Below are 22159 nucleotides of genomic sequence, written 5' to 3'. Positions count from 1 at the left end.
GCTTAGGTCGGGAACCGAATCGAAAAGAAGGAAACAGCTCAGGTCTCTCACTCTTGTAGTTGTTTCCAGGTGTTCTTCGCGCATGTATGGATTTCCTTTAAAAGGAAGTGACGTTGTCCATGTGTGCGTACATGTGTGCCCGTTAGCGTGTGTGTGTATGCACATGAATGTGAGTGTATGTACGTGAACGTGAATATATGTACGTGTGTGTACGTGCACATATGTGTATGACAAGAAAAATGGTTTGAGATGTGAACGCATGTTTTGTGTGAGACTAGAAAAGCTTACACAGTGCTCTATCTGTCAAAATAGAGCTCGTTTTGATGGAAGAATTCAACATATGTTTGCTTTTTTTGTTTTGGTAAGACTTGAACTTCTGTTGATATGCTTCAGGTGCCATCTCTCAACTCTTGAGGATGCCTGATTTTACGAGGTTATAATTAGCACAATCCAGCAATTTCCTAACTCATTGAATGCTGGCACGAGTCGAACCAGCTTAGTGAGATCGAACTCTTCTTTCTTGGTGAAGTGTTCCTATGATTCTCTAATCCTTGCATCTTGCTCAATTTGTGCTTTCTCTATTTCTACTTCTATTCTAACCTTCTCCATTTCTATTGCCATCCCTCTTTTCTGCAAATTTACCTCAAGTTTCGCTTTTTCAAGTTCTGTCTGAGCTTGGCAAAGTTTAGGTGACTCTTATCAACTAGGTGTACCATTACTATCCTATTTATTTTCCGCATAGACGGTTTGACATCTAATTCTAAATATTTACCAATTTCTAAAATACTATCCTTTTTTAGTTTCAAAAGTAGATTCTAAGAAGTTATTTGCTGTATGACTTCACAACTGGGCCAGTCTTATACAACTGGGCCAGTTTTATACAACTGAGCCAGTCTGTCTTATGGCGTTTTATACAGAAAGTTTATTCCTGGACGAGCCCCTACTTTTGTTATACTCACATCTTAGCATTAAGGACATTTATGCAATAAAAACAATAAGAAAAATGGGATTAATAAACTTCCATGACCAAGTCTGTCCCCGTATATGAACCGAATTCAAAACCTTTGGGGCATATTAGACCGGAACCTTTGCAAAAAGAAAAGGAAGCCATCTTCTAAGCTTGATCTTTTAGCATTTTTGTGTCAAACATGGCAAAAAATTCCTCAAAAAGATATTCGTCAACTGATCAATTGATCAATGCCTAGATGTGTCCTAGCATTAAAACAGCAAAAAGAATGTCAACCAAGTTATTAAATTTGTGACCATTTATTTTTGATTTTGTTCTATAAATAATATGTTTATTGAAATAAATTGTTTTATGGGTGTCTGTTCTTTTCTGTCATGTTTGTGTATACATACAATATACAATCTGGGAGAGAGAAAGAAAAGATTACGTTGAACTTACAAATTAACTTTTTTGTTTTTTTTTGTTCCTGGGTGTCTTCTTAAGTGCCTTATGGTTTGTAATTGGAATCTTTTATGTTGTGTTGGATGTTCTATAATTTGTTGCAAGGGAGGTTAGATTTTCTCAATATCATTATTTGCCAATAAAAATAAAGAATAATCGAACGTAATAACCCTGTTTAAATATTATTAAAAAAAAAAAAACAACGAAAACAGCAAAATAAAGAATTAATGAACAATATTAAAACTTCGTAAAAAAATCAGAAAAACAAAGACAAACAGTGAACATGATGGAAAATAAAGAATAAGCAAACGATGTCAAAACTTTTTAAGAAAATCAGAAAAACAAAAACATCAGTGAACGTGATGGAAAAAAAAGAATAAGCAAACGATGTCAAAACTTTTTAAGAAAATCAGAAAAACAAAAACATCAGTGAACGTGATGGAAAATAAAGAATAAGCAAACGATGTCAAAACTTTTTAAGAAAATCAGAAAAACAAAAACATCAGTGAACGTGATGGAAAAAAAAGAATAAGCAAACTTTTTAAGAAAATCAGAAAAACAAAAACATCAGTGAACGTGATGGAAAATAAAGAATAAGCAAACGATGTCAAAACTTTTTAAGAAAATCAGAAAAACAAAAACATCAGTGAACGTGATGAAAAATAAAGAATAAGCAAACGATGTCAAAACTTTTTAAGAAAATCAGAAAAACAAAAACATCAGTGAACGTGATGGAAAAAAAAGAATAAGCAGACGATGTCAAAACTTTTTAAGAAAATCGGAAAAACAAAAACATCAGTGAACGTGATGGAAAATAAAGAATAAGCAAACGATGTCAAAACTTTTTAAGAAAATCAGAAAAACAAAAACATCAGTGAACGTGATGGAAAAAAAGAATAAGCAAACGATGTCAAAACTTTTTAAGAAAATCAGAAAAACAAAAACATCAGTGAACGTGATGGAAAATAAAGAATAAGCAAACGATGCCAAAACTTTTTAAGAAAATCAGAAAAACAAAAACATCAGTGAACGTGATGGAAAAAAAAGAATAAGCAAACGATGTCAAAACTTTTTAAGAAAATCGGAAAAACAAAAACATCAGTGAACGTGATGCAAAAAAAAGAACGAAAAAATGCCATAAATAACCCTGTTTCATTATTAAAACTTAAAAAATCGAAAAAAAATCTGACATCTCAGCTCAAACATGCAATCTTAAGATAACGACACTGCTTCTTAACTATCTGCGTGAGCGAAAGTAGGTGTTTTTTTTTATTTAAACTAATTCAAGAAAGTACATTTTTTTTGCGCATGCGTGTATGGCTAAATTTTCATGAAGGAACACTTTTTTGCTACCCCTCCCTGTAGAGAAGTGGCCATTTGAGGGTGAAGGAATAATTCTTTTTACCCAATTTTTCGATATTTGTTGTTAGAAGAGTTAAGCTTCAAAGCGATACCAAAACTGTCGAAAGTTTTTGTGAGACATACATACATATATACATACATACATACATACATACATACATACATTTAAACACATTTTTGCCCTTTATATATATATATAGAGAGAGATATTTTTTTTGTTCTTTCAGTTTATACAGCACTATTCTGTTTTATTACCAACAAAGAAACCTCTAGGCCAAGTCACACAGTAAATATAAGGTTGTAATTTTTTTCTTTTTTATTTCTCTCTCCCAGAACCCTGTTGCCCACTGCTGGTCAGAACCTGGGCACTTTAAAAGAAAATTTTGCAGTGTGTGCCGGAAAAGGCTAGAAGATAGTCTTGCAATACGTTGTGAAAGTAAGTACTTATTACAATAATTCAAATAAAAAAATTGTAGCTCTTGAATATTATAAGCAGCATTCCAATCATTCAACTTTTCCTGATAATTAATGATTTAAATTCAATTAAAATGTGTCACTTTGGTATGAAAATTTCTATACAAAACATAAATCTGGAATATGTATCAATATTTTACTGACTGAGATTTTTTGGTAAAAGGAATTATTTACTCTTAACGATGATGACGAGATGAACAGGCGGATAATCATTTAGTGCTAAAGTCGATAAGAGTAAAAAAAAAATTAATACAAATGAAACCACTAAATTGCTAAAGTCAATAAGAGTAAAAAAAAAATTAATACAAATGAAACCACTAAATTGCTAAAGTCGATAAGAGTAAAAAAAAAATTAATACAAATGAAACCACTAAATTGCTAAAGTCGATAAGAGTAAAAAAAAAATTAATACAAATGAAACCACTAAATTGCTAAAGTCAATAAGAGTAAAAAAAAATTAATACAAATGAAAACACTAAATTGCTAAAGTCAATAAGAGTAAAAAAAAAAATTAATATTTGAAACCATTGTAAAAAAACATTTTAAATTTTGTACGCCATTTATGATTAAAGTCAAATCATTAATGTTGCACAAAATTTCAAATGTCTTTTACAATGATTTTATTTGTACTCATTTTTTTTTTAACTCTTATTGACCTAAAACAAGGCATATTGTCACTTGGACATAACGGGCTACTATTAGGGACCATATCTACAAAGGACTGTGTGGGGAGCAGTGAGACATCTGTTTGCATTGAATTTAAACTTCAGCATGTTAATGCAGTCAGGAAAATAAAAAACATGGATGAAATTTCAAAGGGAAACAAAGTAGATTAGATTGCGGCATCTTCAACAGTGAAGGGAGGAAATTTTGCTGTTTGCCAGATTAGTTGAGGGTATGTATGATGAGGAAGCACATATGCTATGAGTTTATCAGAACACATTCCATTAACATATTTGTCAAAAAAAAGGCACAGGGATGCAACATGGCAGTGCTGGAAAAAGGGTTGGAACTTGGTTGATAGTACAAGGATTAAATTTGAAACTCTTTTGGGGAATCTAAGAGAAAGAGACTAGTGAAAGATGCATCAGCCCAGACATTTTTTTTAAAGAGCTGAAGACCGCTTGCAATATTAAAATTTTAATTATAACACCTATAATTTTACATGTTTTCCATAAACATAAATTGTTTTGTTAAACATAAAGACATTCATTATTTTACGCAAACACACATACACATAATAATATAATCATGCATGTCTACTTATGCTCGTTTTGTTATATAAGCATTCTTTTAAGCATTTTAGAAGGGTTGTAGGAGATATAAACGCAACCTCCTACTTGAAAGTTTAAATATTTCAGATTTATATTGAATTTAATCCATAGTTATTAGACATCAATTAAGCAAGATTCCATGCATTTCAATTCCTTCTTAAGACCTCTTGAATTTTAAACATCTTCTAGAATGAAAGTTGTATAATAAATTATGATTCTGGACATCAAATTTAGTATTATCATATCTTGATTTTAATTTGTATAAAGTGTAAAACTGGTGGATTAAATTTTGCTTGTTTTAGGACCAGTATTCTTCTAATATATATATATACTAGCTGTACCCTGCCACGCGTTGCTGTGGCTTAATTTGGTGTAATGGAAAATTCTAATAAAAAGAAAAAATGCATGTTTCTTATATTCTTAGTACAGCAATTCACTCCAAAAAGTAAAAAAAAAAAGGCGAAAATGAAAAAAATATGGTACTCTTGCAGAATTGGATCCGGATCTTCGGGAGTTATCGTCAATCATGGCTTGGGCTCGACCAACATTCAGTGGATTAAGCCGAAAGTTGCTAAAACGTTGAAACGCTAAATAGTTTTCTTTTTTATTGTATTCAAAAATATGAGTTTTTAATTAATGTTTGGATTAAGGGAGGGGGGGGGTTACTATCACAGATTCAAAAAAGTTGTCCAAAAACGAATAAATGAAAGCAAAGTTAAGGTAAATTACGTTTCAATCTAACTGGATAATTTTTTAGTGTTTTTATTTAATGTAAAATGTATAATCGGCTCAAAAAACTCAGTGTTTATCTATGTATTTGAAAAAGATGAATGGTCGCGGACTCTGTTGAATACGTTAAGTTTGGGAAAATCAGTTAAAAACTATAGAAAACAGTGTCAGACACTTACTGATTATGTTATTGTGACATAGGCTGACATATTCGGTGGGTTTCTGATAGTATTTTGTATAGTTTTTTAGTTTTAAATCATTTTCTCAAACTTAATGTCATCAACAGTGTCCGTCACCGTTTGTATTTTTCAAATACACTGATAAACACTGTTCTTCGAGCTGACTAAACGTTATAGTAAATAAGACGGGTTTGTATTACTAAAGACAGAAACGAAAAAGTTGTTGAAAAATAAATATAACAAATAAATGTTATCAAAGGAAAGATAAGTTACTTTTCTACCTAACTGGATAAGATTTTAATGTTTTTATTTAGTGTAAAATGTTTAATTGGTTCGAAAATATGTAGTATTTATCTATATATTTGAAAAATACAAATGGCGGCAGACTGGGTTGAACACGTTAAGTTTGAGAAAATGAGTTAAAACTAAAAAACTATAGAAAATACTGTCAGGAACTCACTCAATATATGTTACCGTGACATAGGCAGACATGTATTCGGTGGGTTTTAACAGTATTTTGTATAGTTTTTTAGTTTTAAGTCATTTTCCCAAATCTAATGTGTTTAACACAGTCTGCCGCCATTTGTAATTTTCAAATATAGCAGTGAACGCTGTGTTTTTCGAGCCGAATAAACATTTTACATTAAAAAACAAAAAAATTATCCATTTTGGTAATAAAGTAACATATCTTGTCTTTGATAATATTTGTTATGCATTTATTTTTTGACAACTTTTTCGAATCTATATGTACAGTGGTACAAACCCAATAAAAACACTAAAAATTATCCAATTAGGTAGAAAAGTAACTTTTCTTGTCTTTGAAAATATTTACTTGTTATATATTTGTTTTTGTTGACAACTTTTTCAAGTCTTTGTGCAAGTACAAACCAAAAGGTGTATTTTTCTGTCTAATTTTATTTTTAGTACCGCGCTTAAATTTGAATTTCACAATATCTTTTTTGGGGGAGGGTATTTTTTTTTTTTTTATATTAGGTCCACCTCCACAATTTTCGACTATGCTGAATAAGAAAATCTCATTTAAAATTTGCAGAGGCAATTAGTTTTCGAGATATAAAGACCTGTACTATGCACTATAATTCACTGACGGCCATGAATAAACACTTCCAACCTCCCCATATTAAGAACGGCTTTTGGAATAAACAACACCCATGCCTAACCACGTGTTTTAACCTTTTACTTGTCTTTCGTCTTTTAAAAACGGCTTTTGGAATAAATACCACTATTCTCCCCATGTTAAAAACGGCTTTCAGAATAAACACCCCCAAAGTACCCATGTTAAAAATTCTGGAGGTGGACCTAATGTGAAAATTTACCTTTTGTTTTTTTAATAAATTGTTAGTTGAAAGCACAGAATAGTGACAAAACGCCATCCCCTCCCCCTTGGTAAGAATAGCAAAAAAAAACAAAAATGGTTTTCTTGGTAGAAACTTTTCTGTATTTCACCTAACAATTTCTGGTGCTGATGAACTTACTGATCCGCGCTATTTTTTAAATTGTATTTCCAAGTTTAATTAAAGTTTTATGATATGTTTTTTTATTCAGTTGTAAGCTTAAAGTACAGAATAGGTACAAAACACCCTCCCCTCCCCATGTTAAGAATGGCTTTTTAAATAATAACGTTATTATTTCAGCACGAATCACTCTCTACATGAATACCTAATATTTTTTTTCAGCCATTCTTACCATGTTTTGTAACTATTCTGTGCTTTTAACTAACATTCATTATTAAAAAAAGATATTGTGGAATTATAAAAAAATAAAAAGATATTGTGAAAGTTGACTTTAACTTGAAAAAAAACAAACAATGTGAACGACGCGTTCAACATTGTAGCCGGAGCTTATTTGGCAATAAGGTCACATTAGTTGATTAATGGGTGCTAATGCACTTACTGATCCGCGCTATTTTTTTAAATCATATTTCCAAGCTTAATTAAAGTTTTATGTTTTTTTTTGGTATTTTTTAGATTAGGTCCACCTTCACAATTTTCTTTTAAATGGCGACTGTTAAAGGTTTCCGACTATGCTGAATATGTAAATCGCATTGAAATTTTGCAGAAATAAGTAGTTATCGAGATATAGATAGTTGTTTTATACATTGTATTCTTTGGCGGCCGTCTGTGTTACGCACGTAGATTTGTTTGTGATGCGTGCAAGTGTGTAAAAAGATGGCCGCCAAAGATTACAATGCATTATACAACTTTTTATATCTCAATAACTACTTATTTCTGCAAAATTTCAATGTGATTTCTGTATTCAGCATAGTCGAAAACCTATAAATGTCGTCATTTAAAAGAAAATTGTGGAGGTGGACCTAATCTAAAAATTTACCGTTTTTTTCATTCAAGTAAAGAATAGGTACAAAACACCCTCTTCTCCCCATGTTAAGAATGGAATAACGTTATTATTTCATCACAGATCAAATAAGTGCACGAGTACCCAATTTCTTTAATAAAGAAAAAGCATTCATATTTTTTTCTTATATAAAAACAACTTCTGTAAACAAAAAAAAAGAAAAAACGTGCACTTTCAATTTTTGTTAAAAAAGGTTTTCTTAAAAAGAAACCCCCAAAAATATGGTAAAAAAAGCAAAAACAAAACATTAATCAGTATTCATGCAGAGAGTGATCCGTGCTGAAATAATAACTATTCTGTACCTTACAATTGAATAAAAAAACATATCATAAAACTTTAATTAAACGTGGAAATACGATTTAAAAAATAGCGCGGATCACTCTCTGCATTAGCACCGAAAGTACAGAATAGTTAGAAAACATCCTCCTTTCCCATGTTAAGAATGGCTTTCTAAATAATGTTAATGATTTGTCTGCTTAAGTTTAACTTTTGTTTATTAAATTGTTAGGTGAAAGTCCAGAATAGTTACAAAACACCCCTATTCCCATGTTAAGAATGGCTTTCTAAATAATAACGTCATTATTTCAGCAGGGTAGCTTCTCTGCATAAGTACCATGTTTTGTTTTTAAATTGTTAGGTAAAAGGACAGAATAGTTACAAAATACCGTCACCATGTTAAGAATATCTTTCTAAATAACATTATTTCAGCACGGTATTTTCTATGCATATGTACTATCTATTTTTGTTTATTAAATTGTTAGGTGAAAGTATAGAATAGATGCAAAAATCCCCCCCCCATATAAGAATAGCTTTCTAAATAACGGTATTATTTCAGCATGGTACCTTCTCTGCATAAGTACTATCTTTTGTTTATTAAATTGTTAGGTGAAAGTATAAAATAGTTACAGAACACCCTCCCTTTTCCAGGTTAAGATTGGCTTTCTTAATAGCATTATTTTCAACACGGTACCTTCTCTGCATAAGTACCATCTTTTGTTTACTAAATTCTTAGGTGAAAATATAGAATAGTTACAAAACGCCCTCCCCATGTTAAGAATGGCTTTCTAAATAACATTATTTTAGCACGGTACTTTCTCTGCATAAGTACCATGTTTTGTTTATTAAATTGTTAGGTGAAAGTATGGTACTCATGCAAAGAGTGATCCGTGCTGAAATAATAACGTTATTATTTAAAAAGCTATTCTTAACATGGGGAGGGGAGGGTGTTTTGTACCTAATCTGTATTTTAACCTTACAATTGAATAAAAAAAAAATATAATAAAACTTTAATTAAACGTGGAAATACGATTTAAAAAATAGCACGGACCACTCTCTGCATTAGCACCAAATATTATTTAAGCATGTCATCAATCCGTAAAATTTCTTCGAACAAACCCTGTACTTTTACCAAACAATTTATAGTGTTAAAAAAAATTCATATTTTCTTATATCGAAAAATAAAACAAAAAACACGACTTCGACTTAAAAAGCAAGCGACAAACTTTTTTTTTTTTGCCAGATATAATTAAGAAAAAATGTTTAAATTAAAAAATTTGGAAGATAAACAAATGAATTATGTTTGTGTTTTTTTTACTTATCGAGTAAACAGAAAATGAAATCTTCTAATTCATTTCGTCAAATCGTGGTGTGGTGTGTGAAATGAATTGAACCAGAAGTTCAGTTCTATTAACAAAACTGGTTCGCACTAATGCCTTACGGAAAATATATTTATTTTATTTAATATTTTAATAATTGGCGGTGTAAATTTATTTTAATAACATAGAAACATCCCTCGACTCTAAAGATGGGTTGTCTGAAAATTTCAAATAAATTGGTAATGTAGAAATATGGTTGTATAAACTTTGAACGAACCAAGAATTACATTTTTATATATATAGATATATATCGGTGGCGGCAGCCAATTTCTCGTATCCGAAAATTTCAGGGTTTGTCGAGGGAGCCTGTTTTCATCCATTCTGAGGATATGCCCCAACCAACGGTGGAGAATGATAAAAAAATGGCCAGGTTTCATCGGACAATCATCGCTAAGAGTCTGGTAATCATTGTTCAGTAAAACCTGAGTAGTAAACTTTTGATATTTTAATAATCCATATTATTTTTTTCTGCCCTTGCATAGAACTCCACTATTTGTTTGTTGTGAGAAGGCAATTCACTGAGAGATTACTTATAGAATTGCTTTATTACCAATTGCCTGAGATGCCCACAATTTCTGAGGGAATTGCAATAGAACTATACAGATCATTTTTGTTCCTAATGTAGAGTATCCTTTTTGGAGAAGCTAGATTTTTCACATTAAAAGCTGATCTGGTATCTTAACTTTCCACCTTACAAGGGAGCCAAACAAAAGAAAAAACTTCTACTCATGAAATGTAATTTTTATATTTAATCTTCATCTCTTGAATTCTATACAGCATTTAACATCTATCTTCCTCTTCTCTTTCTCCAATAAAGTTGATGACCTTTAAATATTTAACTTTTGTTCATGTTTTCTAATCTTTAAATTTTTATTTAATGTTTTTTCAAGAATAAAGATGCAAAATTCATCTTTATCTATAACTAGCAGGGCTACCCGGCGTTGTTCGGGGCCGTATAAACAAGGAGAAAATTGAATTTGGTTTTGTAATATATTTGTTATTCTTATGAGAGAGGAATTTTGTATGTTTATGTATCATTTGTTATTTTGAACAAAAGAATATTTTACGTACATAAGATGGGTATTACACATATGAAATAATTGTATCTTACTTAGGGTAGGTCATTTATAGCATGTATATGAAAGGACAGTTATATACAACACATTTATCTCATCAAATCCCAAGCGATGCCAGGCATTTTACTAATACATATTCTCGCCTATTTCATTCAATCCCGGGCAATGCTGGGTGTTTTGCTAGTATATATCTCAATCAATCTCATTAAAACCTGGGTGATGCAAGGTATTCTGTTAGTATATATTTTATATATTTCAATCAATCTAATTCAATCCAAGGCAATGCCAAGTATTCTGCTAGTATATATTTGCATCTATCTCATTACATCCCAGGCGACCGTGTATTCTGTTTGCATACATTTGCATGTATCTCATTGAATCCAGGGTGACTCCGGGTAATCTGTAAGTATATATGTGGACGTATCTCGTTAAATCCCATAATTCTTGGATTGTTACACATTTCAACAATTTAACCCACATTTTAGACACTCACCTGTCTAAAATAATAACTTTGAGACATTGTCTTGGCTGGTTTTTCATTTTCATCCAAATAACTCACATTTCATCATTTTTTATAATTTTTGGATATGTTACTAATTTCAACAACCATGTCACATGATTTAACTTACATTATCGTCGCCACTCTTACTAAAATAAAAACTTTGATACATAGGCTATGGTATGTTACTAATTTCGACTATCACTTTTCATGAGTAAATCCACATTATCGCCCCCTTCTATCACTAAAATAATAACTTTTAGACATGGTATGGCTGGTTATTTCATTACAAACCCACCAAAGAAGTAAGTCACATTATATCATTTTTCATAATTCTTGGATATGTTACTAATTTTGACACTTATTTTTAATGAAGTAACCAAAATAATCGCGACCTCTTACTAAAATAATAACTTCCATACATTGTCTGCTCTGCCTACTTCATAACGAATACACCAATCAAATAACTCACATTTCACCATTTTTCATTATTTTTGGATATTTTGCTAATTTCAAACGTCATTTTTTCTGAGTTCAATCACATAATCCCTCTCCTCTTACTAAAATAATACCTTTGAGACATTTCTGGGCTGTTTATTTCATTACAAAGACATCAATAAAATACCTCACATTTCATCATTTTTCATAATTCATGGATATGTTATGAATTTCGACAATCAAATTTAATGAGTGCGCACATCTAATCACCCAATTCTTACTAAAATCATAAATTTGCTACATTGACTGGGCTGTTTATTTCATTATAAACACACCAATCAAATAACTAAAACTTCATTTTTCATAATTCTTGGGTATGTTACTAATTTTGACAATAATTTTTCATGATTTAATCCACATTATCGCCACCTCCTATAATTAAAATAATAACTTTTAGACATTGTATGGCTGTTTTATTTTCATTACAAACACACCTATCAAGTTACTCACATTTGACCATTTTTCATAATTCTTGGATATGTTACTAATTTCCACAATTATTTTTAATGAAGTAACCCAAATAATCGCTCCCCTCTTTAACTGACACGATCCCTTTCCTCTTACAAAAAATAACAACTTTGATACATCTTGTAGCCTGTCTATTTCATTACGAACACACCAATCAAATAACTCACATTTAATCATTTTCATAATTCTTGGATATGTTACTAATTTCGACAATCGTTTTTCATGATTTAACCCACATAATCCCCTCTCCTCTTGCTAAAATAATAACTTTTAGACATTGTCTCTGGTTATTTCATGCTAAACACACCAATCAAATAACTCACATTTTATCATTTTTCATAATTCTTCGATATGTTACTAATTTCGACAATAATTTTCCATGATTTAACACACATAATCACCCCTCTCTTACTAAAATAACAACCATGCGACATTGTCTAGGGTGTCTATTTCATTACAAACATACATATCAAATAACTAACATTTCATCATTTTTCATAATTCTTGGATATGTTACTAATTTCGACAATCATGTTTCATGGGTTAACCCACATAATCCCCTTCCTCTTACTAAAATAATACATTTGAGACATTGTCTGTGCTGGTAATTTAATTACAAACACACCAATCACATAACTCACATTTCATCATTTTTCACTTTTCTTGGATATGTTACTAATTTCGACAATCATGTTTCATGAGTTAACCCACATAATCCCCTTCCTCTTACTAAAATAATACATTTGAGACATTGTCTGTGCTGGTAATTTAATTACAAACACACCAATCACATAACTCACATTTCATCATTTTTCACTTTTCTTGGATATGTTACTAATTTCGACAATCATGTTTCATGAGTTAACCCACATAATCCCCTTCCTCTTAATTAAATAATACATTTGAGACATTGTCTGTGCTGGTAATTTAATTACAAACACACCAATCACATAACTCACATTTCATACTTTTTCACTTTTCTTGGATATGTTACTAATTTCTACAATTATTTTTAATGATGTAACCCACATAATCGACCCCCTCTTACTAAAATATTAACTTTAAGACTATATCTGGGCTGTTCATTTCATTATAAACACACCAATCCAATAACTTACATTTAATCACTTTTCATAATTCTTGGATATGTTACTAATTTCGACAATTGTTTTTTATAATTTAACCACATAATATCCTTTCCCTTTGCTAAAATAATTACTTTGTGACATTGTCTGGCATGTTATTTCATTACAAACACACCAAAAAATAACTTGCATTTCATCATTTTTCATAATTCTTGGATATGTTATTAATTTGGACAATAATTTTACGACATAACCGCACCATCTTCCTATAGAGGGTATTCTGTTAGCACAAATATTCACCTATCTGATCCGATCCCAGGTATTCTCCTAGGAAACATCCCATCTATTACATCCAATCCCAGGCAACGTCGGGTATTTTGCTTGTACACCTTTCTTATACAATCCCCGGCAATGCTGGGTATTATGCTAGTACAAATATCCAGCTATGAAGCCATATCCAAGAGCGTTCACTGGCATAATATTACATTGATTGCTTATTAATCTAATGGTATTCGACATTGAGGCTACATCCAAGGGAGATCACTTGCATATTATAACAATGATTGTATATAAATCTAATGGTATTTGAAAATAAAACTACATCCAAGGGAGGCCACTTGCGTAATCTAATGATAGTCGACAACGAAGTTACATCAAAGGGAGGTCATTCGCATGTTATAACAATGATTGTATATTAATCTAATGAAATTCGAGAATGAAGCTACATCCAAAGGAGGTCACTCACATATTATAACAATGATTGTATATTATTCTAAAGGTATTCGACAATGAAGCTACATCCAAGTGAGGTCACTTAAATATAATGACAATGAATGTATATTAATCTCATGGTATTCGAGAATGAAACTACATCCAAGCGAGATCACTTGCATATTATAATGATTGTATATTATTCTAATGGAATCTGACAGTGAAGCTACTTCCAAGTGAGTTCACTTGCATATTATAAAAATGATTGTATATTAATCTAATTGTATCCGAGAATGAAGCTACATCCAAGGGAGGTCACTTACATATAATGACAATGAATGTATATTAGTCTAATGGTATTCGAGAATGAAACTACATCCAAGGGAGATCACTTGCATATTATGACAATAATTATATATTAATATAATGGATATCTAGAATGAAGCTACACTCAATGGAGGTCACTTGCATATTATACCAATTATGGTGTATTAGTCTTATGGTATACAACAATGACGCTACATTCAAGAGAGGTCAGTTGCATGTTATGACAATGATTGTATATCAATCTAATGGAATTCGACAATGATGCTACATCCAAGGGAGGTCACTCGCATATTGTAACAATGATTGTATATTAATCTAATGGAATTCGACAATGAAGCTACATCCAAGGGAGGTCACCACATATTATAGCAATGACTGTATATTAATCTAATGGAATTCAACAATGAAGCTACATCCAAGGGAGGTCACTTGCATATAATAATGATTGTATATCAATTTAATGGAATTTGACAATGAAGCTACATCCAAGGGAGGTCACTTGCATATTATAACAATGATTGTATATTAATACAGAAGGAATTCGACAATGAAGCTACATCCAAGGGAGGTCACTTGCATATTATAACACTGATTGTATATTAATCTAATGGAATTTGACAATGAAGCTACACTCAAGGAGGTCACTTGCATATTATAACACTGATTGTATATTAATCTAATGGAATTCGACAATGAAGCTACATCCAAGGGAGGTCACTTGCATATAATAACAATGATTGTATATCAATTTAATGGAATTTGACAATGAAGCTACATCCAAGGGAGATCACTTGCATATTATAACAATGATTGTATATTAATACAGAAGGAATTCGACAATGAAGCTACACTCAAGGGAGGTCACTTGCATATTATAACAATGATTGTATATTAATCTAATGGAATTTGACAATGAAGCTACACCCAAGGGAGGTCACTTGCATATTATAACAATGATTGTATGTTAATCTAATGTAATCTGATAATGAAGCTATATCCAAGGGAGGTCACTGCCATCTTATAACATATATACTGCGCAAGCACCTTCTAAATTTTTCAAATCGGACATATACTGCAGAAGCACCTCCAAAATTGTCAAATCGGACCTATACTGTACAAGCACCTTCAAAATTTTCACATCGGACCTATACTGCACAAGCACCTTCTGAACTTTTCAAATTGGACATATACTGCACACGCACCTTCAAAATTGTCAAATGGGATCTATACTGCACAAGCACCTTCAAAATTGTCAAATTGGACCTATAATGCGCAAGCACCATCAGAATTTTTCAAATTTTTTTTTTTTTTTTTTTTTTTACATAGGCGTCACCACTTATCAAGGCCGATAGGCCACTCAAGGATAAGAGTTAAAGAGTGTAGAGTATTCAAAAGGACAATATAGTAATCGATAGTAATTGAAGTTCGGTAAATTTGTTAACTTAAGTGGAACGGCTCATCAGAAACTTGTTCACGTTGGACTTAAAGACAACCATATTATAGACAGATGGAAAGCAGGAAAACAGAAGACAATTCCACAGGCGTGCATTTCTAAGAATTGGACCTATACTGCATAAGCACCTTCAAAATTGTTGAATCGGACCTATACTTTACCTATGTCATACAATCCCAGGCGATGCTTGGTATTCTGCTTGTACACATCCACCTATGTCATACAATCCCGGGCGACGCCGGCTGTTCTTCTAGTGCATATACACCTACTTTATCCAATCCTGGGCTATGCTAGGTATTTTGCTAGTACAGATATCCACCTATGTAATCTATCCTGGGTGACGCTGGGCATTTGGCTAGTACATATGTCAACCAATTTTTTCCAATCCCAGGCGTCGCCGAGTGTTCTGCTAGGAAAAATTCCATGAATTTTATCCAATCCCAGGCCAGGCCAGGTAATCAGCTAGTATATATGTCGTACTAGTGCTATGTCATACAATTCAGGGTGATGCTGGGTATTTTGCTCGTACATATACACCAATTGTATCCAATACGTATGTTTTTTTTTACTTGGTCTTTTGGCTAAGATCAAAGTGTAGTATCTGTTCTTAGAAATAAAGCGGTTTCATCTTTCGCCCCCTCCCCCTAACTCATATTATGCCTGCCACCTTCCTCCCTCTAAATAAAATTAGTGAATATACAAAAAATATATAACACACGTTTTTTTTTTTTACTTGGTCTTTAAATCTCGTTTCCTGTCTAGACATCTCTCTCTCTCTCTTCCTTATTCTAAAGAGTGTTACTAAAAAAGAAAATGGCGTCGATCGTTAATATTTTTTGTAAGCATATTTTTTTTTACTTCACATTTTTGGCTTGTTATTTTTCATTTAAGTATCGTATCTAACTGCTTTTAAACCTGCTAATAACTTTGGTAACGTTTTCCTTACATGAAATTTTTGTATTTTGATGTGTATGATAGTCGTCTTTTTTACCGATAACAAACTCTCTCTATTCAATATTTGCATATACATATCGCCATTACAGCTTGCTTATGTCAAGGTCACGTGACATGACTCAGCGTTTATTAGATTACGTATAAATATCGTTAAAATGTCACTTTTTTGGCCCCCATCCCCTGTAGAAAAAGGGTCAGCTTAGTAACTTAGATTGGACTTTTCAGGCCCAAAATTCGATATTTGTCGTTTGGAGGGAGGGGCTTTCATATGAGACCAAATTTGTGAATTTTTGTTGTGTCTGTCAAAAGTTTTTAGCAGACATACAAACATACACATATACATACATACATACATTTTCGCTTTTATATATATAGATAGATTTAAAGTATTTCCAAAATTTTTATTTTTTATAACTCTTTTTTTCTTTCTCCAGTTTGTGAATATTATGCACATATTGACTGTCAAGATTTTGTTGTGAGTGATTGTAAAGAATGTGCAACATATCTCCCACAGAGAGATCTGGTAAGTTATTTTAAAACTTTTTATTATTATTTTCTTTCAGTGTCAAGAAACAATAACTTCCATGGCCTCTTGACAAAGTGCAGTATCTTTTATCTGCCAATTTGAATTTTCGTTACAATTCAGTGTGTACCTTTTTGAGAGCTAAATTTTCCCTACAAGAAAAAGTAACCTTGCACCTAGCACTACTTACAAGGATAGAGGCAAGTAAATAAGTGCAATTATAAACGAAAGCAAGTTTAAGAACTCATAATTCACTTTATAACAAGGATAAATTAAATTTTACGGTTTGCATGTTTGTTATTTTTTTATCTTTATATCCAGTTGCAGCAGTCATTCTAATTGGTTGTGTTGTGCTAGTTGCAAAAAATAAAAAATAAAAACAAATGCCACTAATGGAATCATTAATAAAATCAAAAATCCTTTCACAATTTAACCACACTTTGTAAAAATAAGCTTATGTCTCTGATTGACATGTCCACCAAGTTTCACTTATGGATGCCCAACAGTTCTTATTTTCTCTCTGTTCAGTGAATATGCCTGAATATGATGTGCAAACTTGTTAATAATTCTGACACACTCTTCCCTTTATACTGCTCTTATTTGAACAGTTCAGAACAGTCTGCGGATTATTTGATAGACATTGTTTTTGCAATAACCCCAAATATGAAAGTCTGGATGGTATCAAACCAATTCAAGATCACACTAAAGTGTCCCGAATTAAGACTGCTCAACATTCATAACTGAAGCATAGATTGAAGTTTATTTCTACAAACACATATGGTTAAATGGCAGAAAAGATTGTCGGTTTTATTTACAACTAGCGAGGGGTACCCGGCGTTGCCCAGGTGTTTGGAGGTGTGAGGGAGGGGGGGGTTAAAAAAAAAAGTAAGTATGAGGATCGAACCCGTACCGTTGAGGCAAAGTTGTAAATTAAAGTGTGAAAAAAAAAATGTACGAGGTTAACCATTGCCCCACCGCAACATGCTTACCAAAACACGTTTGAATTTATTTAATTAGCTGGATTTAGCAGGTGCCCGTTTTAAATGTCAAGTTTTGACTGCGGGATAGTATTCATTTACTGCTGAACGCTTTTTTTTCCCCCGAAGATGTTATAGGAAAAAGACTAACCCACATGCGGCGAGCGACAAATATTGAATATTTATCTTCCCGAAATCGACCAAATTAAATAGATAGGCGAACTTCATTGTTAACTGTGAGATATTACGATTTGTATGTGATATAAAAAGTTTTAAAAAGTTGTGAACCGACCGACCGCTTCTCTGAAAGAAGCCTTTTGTTGACATACAGAAAAAGTGAACACACATACATACATACATTTTCGCTTTTATATTTATAGATTCCATGGGTCATATTTTTATGGTCATCCTGTCGGGTTAATATGTGATCTTATGCTTTAAGGTGTCAAATTAGATTGTAACACTTCAGAAGAAAATACCTTTCTTGTAATTGTTCACAAGACAGTAAATGTATGGTTTATGAAATGTTGCTTAGGTTGCAAGAACTTCACAAATTTAGTGACTTGTATGTAGAGAACATCAGCTACTGAATCGTTTTTGTTAAATCTGATGGTTCATTTAAAACTACTCACTATGGAATGTAAATTTGCTATATTTATAATTGCTTTAATGGAGAGAAATTTTAAAATACGAATCAGCAATAACTTTCATACAAAAGGATATCAATTCAAAGGATGTCAATGCAAAAGGATATCAATTCAAAAGGATATCAATTCAAAAGGATATCAATACAAAAGGATATCAGTTCAAAAGGATATTAATTCAAAAGGATATCAATTGAAAAGGATATCAATTCAGAAGGATATCAATTCAAAAGGATATCAATTCAAAAGGATATCAATTCAAAGGATATCAATTCAAAAGGATATAAATTCAAAGGATATCAATTCAAAAGGATTTCAATACAAAAGGATATCAATACAAAAGGATATCAATTCAAAGGATATCAATTCAAAAGGATATCAATTCAAAAGGATATCAATTCAAAAGAATATCAATTCAAAAGGATATCAATTCAAAGGATATCAATTCAAAAGGATCTAAAATTAATGTGCAACTAGAAAGTATTGAAGTGTTCCTAATTTAGGACAACAAAATTAAATAAATAAAAAAAAAAAAAAAGAATTTGTCTTTGCAAACCAACAACCGCCGGGTTTGAGATCCCTACTGACACCAACCTTTGTCTGTCTGCCTCTCACCGGCATAACCTGTCAACTCCTTTTATACATGTCTCCCACGTGATTTCACATGATTTTATGTGACTTCCACCAGAGCACACCTTTTAAAACTATGGGCACCATCTTGATTTCTCTCTCTCTCTCTTGCCTAACCTCGCCCGACACACATGCAGTAAGACGTGTTTGTTTGATCTGTTTTTCTCTTTCTTTTTCTGCTTTCTTTCTGCTAACTTTAAACAACATGCCTCCCTTATCTATGGATCACATTTCATAATCTCTCATCCACTGTGGCGGTCGTCTTTCCCTACTTGGTCTCTGGTCTTGCCATCCTCCCACTGCACATCGCTTTCCACCATTTCATTTTCCACTGGCCTGATATCAAGAATATGTCTCGGAAATCTAGTACTGGTCTGACCTTTCCTTTTGTTGGTTGCAGAATGGCCATTAATGGCAAGATGCCCGATTCAACGTCATTTGTCCATGGCAACAGCATTCCCTCCTCAATCCATCTGTCCACTTCTCATTCAAAATCCTTTCTTGCTCCTCCTTTGAGTGAGTTATCGTAACATGCCACCCCGTTTGTTAACGTAGGTGGTTCATTCTTCCATGCCCACTCCACTGTCCACTGATTCCCATCGAATTCCGCTTTAAAATCTGGATCACTGATGGATATCCATTTCTTTTCTCCAACCTGTTTGATTTCTTCATTGACCTGCTCTGTTACCGTGAATCCAGCTGGTCCGAACCTCACGCCATTACTGCCAACTGTGACACCTCCAAGTCAGCATATTACATCCATTCTGACAATCGCTTGGATACCAGGCACCAGGTGATCAGTGACAATCGCATGGAGTCTCATCCAGTGATCCTCGATTTCAATTGTGACAGTCCTCCTCCCTCGACATTTCACTCATGACCCATCGAATGCCACTACTTTACTCTTCCCTTTCCATCCTCTGACAAGGCTAGTGTGCACCATGGTAGTGATACAGCCGGTATTGATCAGGGCCACAGCTTCTTGTCCTTCCACCACAATTTCACGCTTGGGCACCTGCTGCGAGCGTGCCATTATTCCCAAGTCGTGGCTGGCGCTTCGGCTCCCCCTAGACAGTTTCCCGGACTCTTGCAGTTAACTGCCATGTTACCTGATTACACCTGTAGCACACAGTCCTTTCCAAGAACTTCCTGCAGTTTCTCCGCAGGTGCGGGCCCCCAAATTCAAAACATGTGCCTTGTCGTCGCGGGTGGCTTTTGCTCTCATCCTTCCGTGCTGTTGCCATCATTCTTACGGCCCTAGAGGGTTGGGTGCTTACTAATATTCTTGCAGTTGGAAGCAGATCACTTACCTACAAAGTCTCGATACCTGGGACCTGTTGAAGCCTCTTCGAAATCTCCTCTGGGAACCCGGTAACGAATGCCATCTTTGCTACGTGATTCGTAACCTGTCTCCGAATTCCTGCCAGTTCCACCAATTGTTTTGACTTCATTTGCATACACATCGATGGATTCTCCCGTCCACCTCTTCTCTTTTAATTTGTTGTACGCCTAAAATGACCCTTCTGCAAATGCCTGGATCAATCAGTCTCAGCTCCAAATATAGGGCCAGCGCGTCACCCTCCAGGAACAACGGTATCACTGTGGCAATGTCGCCAATCTTTTGGAGCTTTGCCACTTAGTCGACTTTCTTTAACCAAGCCACCACATCGCCTTTGCCACTGAACGGCTTTATCATGTTGTTCAGGCTGGTAGCCATCGCCAAAATAGCTTGAAGTGTTCCTGGTTTAGGACAACAAAATCAAAGAAAAAAAAAAAAAGAATTTGTCTTTGCTAGCCAACAACCGCCGGGTTTGAAATCATGACTGGCACCAACCTTCGTCTGTCTACCTCTCACCGACCTAACCTTTCAACTCCGTTTATACATGTCTCCCATGTGATTTCACGTGATTTCCACCAGAGCATGCTTTTTAAAACTATGGGCGCCATCTTGATTTCTCTCTCTCTTTCGGCCAACATCACCCGACACACGCGCGGTAAGACCTATTCGTTTGATCTGTTTTTCCCTTTCTTTTTCTCCTTTCCTTCTGCTAACTTTAAGCAACAAATATATTATCCATTACCTTATTCAATATAAAAATTAATAATGTGAAAAGTTTCCAATCTGACATGAATTATTATATGTAAATCATTTTTTAATTTGCTATTCATCCAAAAACATCCAAATGACTAAGCACCAACTGCAACAATTCCTGAACAAAATAAATTGAATGAATTCAGAAATAAAAAGCAGGAAATTATGGGTCACTTTAGAAAATCATCAGAATTTACCATAATTTGATTTGCATATTCGATTAACAGCATAATGTTTTTGTTGTACATGATTACCAAATTATTCAACATCTTCCTAAACAAACATCTTCAGTGCAGAATCTCATTTCATAGATTTAGCATTCAATATTATTTTGAAAAGTAAAAGGGAAAACTTCATAATCCTTATTGAATCTTTATCAGTATTAAAAACACAGAGAAATAGAAAACCGGATAACTCACTGATTATTAAACTATTATGTACAATAATATCATTACTGATGATTAAAGAGATTATATTTTATTGAATCTCAAGTCGTATAGAAATTTGAGGATAAGGCTAACACAGCAGCCAAAACTGCCCCCCCCCCAAATACCTTCAATAATAAATTAAGGATTCTATACACGATCATCAAGATAAACATCCATGTAGCAGTAACACATTCAATAAACTGTTGACACTATTAACTGATCTGGAAGAATGGAAACAGGGTTATAGAAAGTCACAAAGGGAGAGGGTCATCCTCTCTTGACTCCATAAAAGCCACACATTCTTTCCTGCTTTAAAGAAGCCACCATAGTGTGCGACTTG

The 22159-nt window shown here is 33.0% G+C and overlaps 1 protein-coding gene across 2 annotated transcripts in view; it reads left to right on the top strand.

The window, feature by feature from the left end:
* Window positions 1-22159, top strand: part of LOC145296039 (diacylglycerol kinase theta-like) — a 1210689-nt gene that overhangs the window by 660083 nt on the left and 528447 nt on the right. Inside the window, exons 3-4 of one of the 2 annotated variants that reach the window (XM_080142083.1) lie at window positions 3104-3206; window positions 16960-17048. In XM_080142083.1, the coding sequence (XP_079998209.1) occupies window positions 3104-3206; window positions 16960-17048 (192 nt within the window). The remainder of the gene's footprint in view (window positions 1-3103; window positions 3207-16959; window positions 17049-22159) is intronic. The other variant, XM_080142084.1, reaches the window with a different exon arrangement.

This window comes from Euprymna scolopes, chromosome 16, assembly GCF_053919585.1.
Source record: "Euprymna scolopes isolate OS-2025 chromosome 16, ASM5391958v1, whole genome shotgun sequence".
Taxonomy (NCBI): domain Eukaryota; kingdom Metazoa; phylum Mollusca; class Cephalopoda; order Sepiida; family Sepiolidae; genus Euprymna; species Euprymna scolopes.
This window is presented reverse-complemented; position numbering and strand designations above follow the sequence as displayed.